The sequence below is a fragment of the Tupaia chinensis genome, unplaced genomic scaffold (genome assembly GCF_000334495.1).
Source record: "Tupaia chinensis unplaced genomic scaffold, TupChi_1.0 Scaffold143644_1, whole genome shotgun sequence".
NCBI classification, from domain to species: domain Eukaryota; kingdom Metazoa; phylum Chordata; class Mammalia; order Scandentia; family Tupaiidae; genus Tupaia; species Tupaia belangeri.
In genome coordinates this window covers 395,705-397,128 of record NW_006203492.1, presented here as the reverse complement: position 1 = coordinate 397,128, position 1,424 = coordinate 395,705, and the positions used below count along the sequence as shown (strand labels likewise).

At 53.5% G+C, this 1,424-nt stretch overlaps 1 protein-coding gene across 1 annotated transcript in view; it reads left to right on the top strand.

Annotated features, from left to right (window-relative positions):
* The first annotated feature begins 82 nt into the window (after positions 1–82).
* The window catches only part of ASMT (acetylserotonin O-methyltransferase), a 14,718-nt gene continuing 13,376 nt past the window's right edge, over positions 83–1,424 (top strand). The window contains exon 1 of the mRNA XM_006164518.1: positions 83–330. Coding sequence (XP_006164580.1) covers positions 254–330 — 77 coding nt within the window. The 5' untranslated portion in view covers positions 83–253. The remainder of the gene's footprint in view (positions 331–1,424) is intronic.

Genomic DNA, 1,424 nt, shown 5'->3' with positions numbered 1-1,424 from the left:
TGTGTCCCGTCGGCCCCCACCCAGGGAGCCCGCCCTCCCGTCACCCGGCAGGCGTGGCTCGTTTCCAGTAAAACGTGGGCGTCAGAAGCCAGCAGTGGGCCGTGTTGGTAGCCAGTAGCTGTCCCGGGTCTGTCCTGGGCCACCCTGGTGGGATGTGTAGCACCCCCATCTCTGTGCCCGTCCGATCTGTTCACTTTCAGCGCTCTATCACAACACGGAGCTGTCCGGAACCTTCCTCACCAGGTGCGGCCCGATGTCGCAGTGCCACATGCTCCAGTACCTGGCCCGGTCCACCTACCCCTGCTGGGGCCACCTGGCCGAAGCCGTGAGGTGGGCGTGGTGTGTCCGGTGTTGGCCGTACCCCGGGGCCGGCTGGGGGGCAGCCGAGGACTGGCAGAGCCGGTGTGCTGGGCTGGGACCTCAGGGCAGACATGTGGGACGGCCCCGTGTGAGCGACAGGACGCCCTGAGCCTCATCGGGCAGTGAGCCGTGGCAGGGCGAGTGGGCTGTGCTGCGTGGCCGGGTGAAGGGGAGCCAGAGGACACCGGCTTGGAGCAGGGCGGGGGTCGTGCCGGCCCGAGGTCATGCCTCCGGTGTGCAGGCTGAGCTCTCGCTCTGGGCACTGTGGGCGTCCGGAACGGGGCTCCGAGGTGGGGCATACTCTGCAGGGCTGAGCTTAACCCTGGGCTCCACCCAGCACCTGCCGGGAACGCCCCCAGCTGGGAAACTGCAGGCTGCCCACAGACTTGCCCAGGGCCCCGGGGGTGAGCAGCCTGCAGCTAGGAAGCACCGAGACAGGCAGGCATGTAGGTGATGGGCGGTGGGTGCATGCAGAGAGAGAGAGGGTAGGAGGGTGATTGACAAGCGTCAGAGGGTACATGGACAGGTGGTTGGTAGGTCAGTGGAGATGTAGGCAGACAGACGGTAGGTGATAGACAGACGGTAGGTGCATGCATACAGATAGGTAGGTGATAGATAGTCGGTAGATGATAGATAGATGATAGATCGATAGATGATAGATAGATAGATAAATGATAGATGATAGATAGATAATAGATAGATAGATAGATAGATAGATAGATAGATAGATAGATAGATAGAGATAGATAGAGATAGATATATATATAGATAGAGATAGATAGATAGATGATAGATAGATGATAGATAGATACATAGATGATAGATAGATAGATGATAGATAGATAGATAGATAGATAGATGATAGAGAGATGATAGATAGATAGATGATAGATGATAGATAGATGATAGATAGATGATAGATAGATAGATAGATAGATAGATATAGATAGATAGATAGATAGATAGATTATAGATAGATAGATGATAGATAGATAGATAAATGATAGATGATAGATAGATACATAGATAGATAGATAGATAGATAGATGATAGATAGATAGATG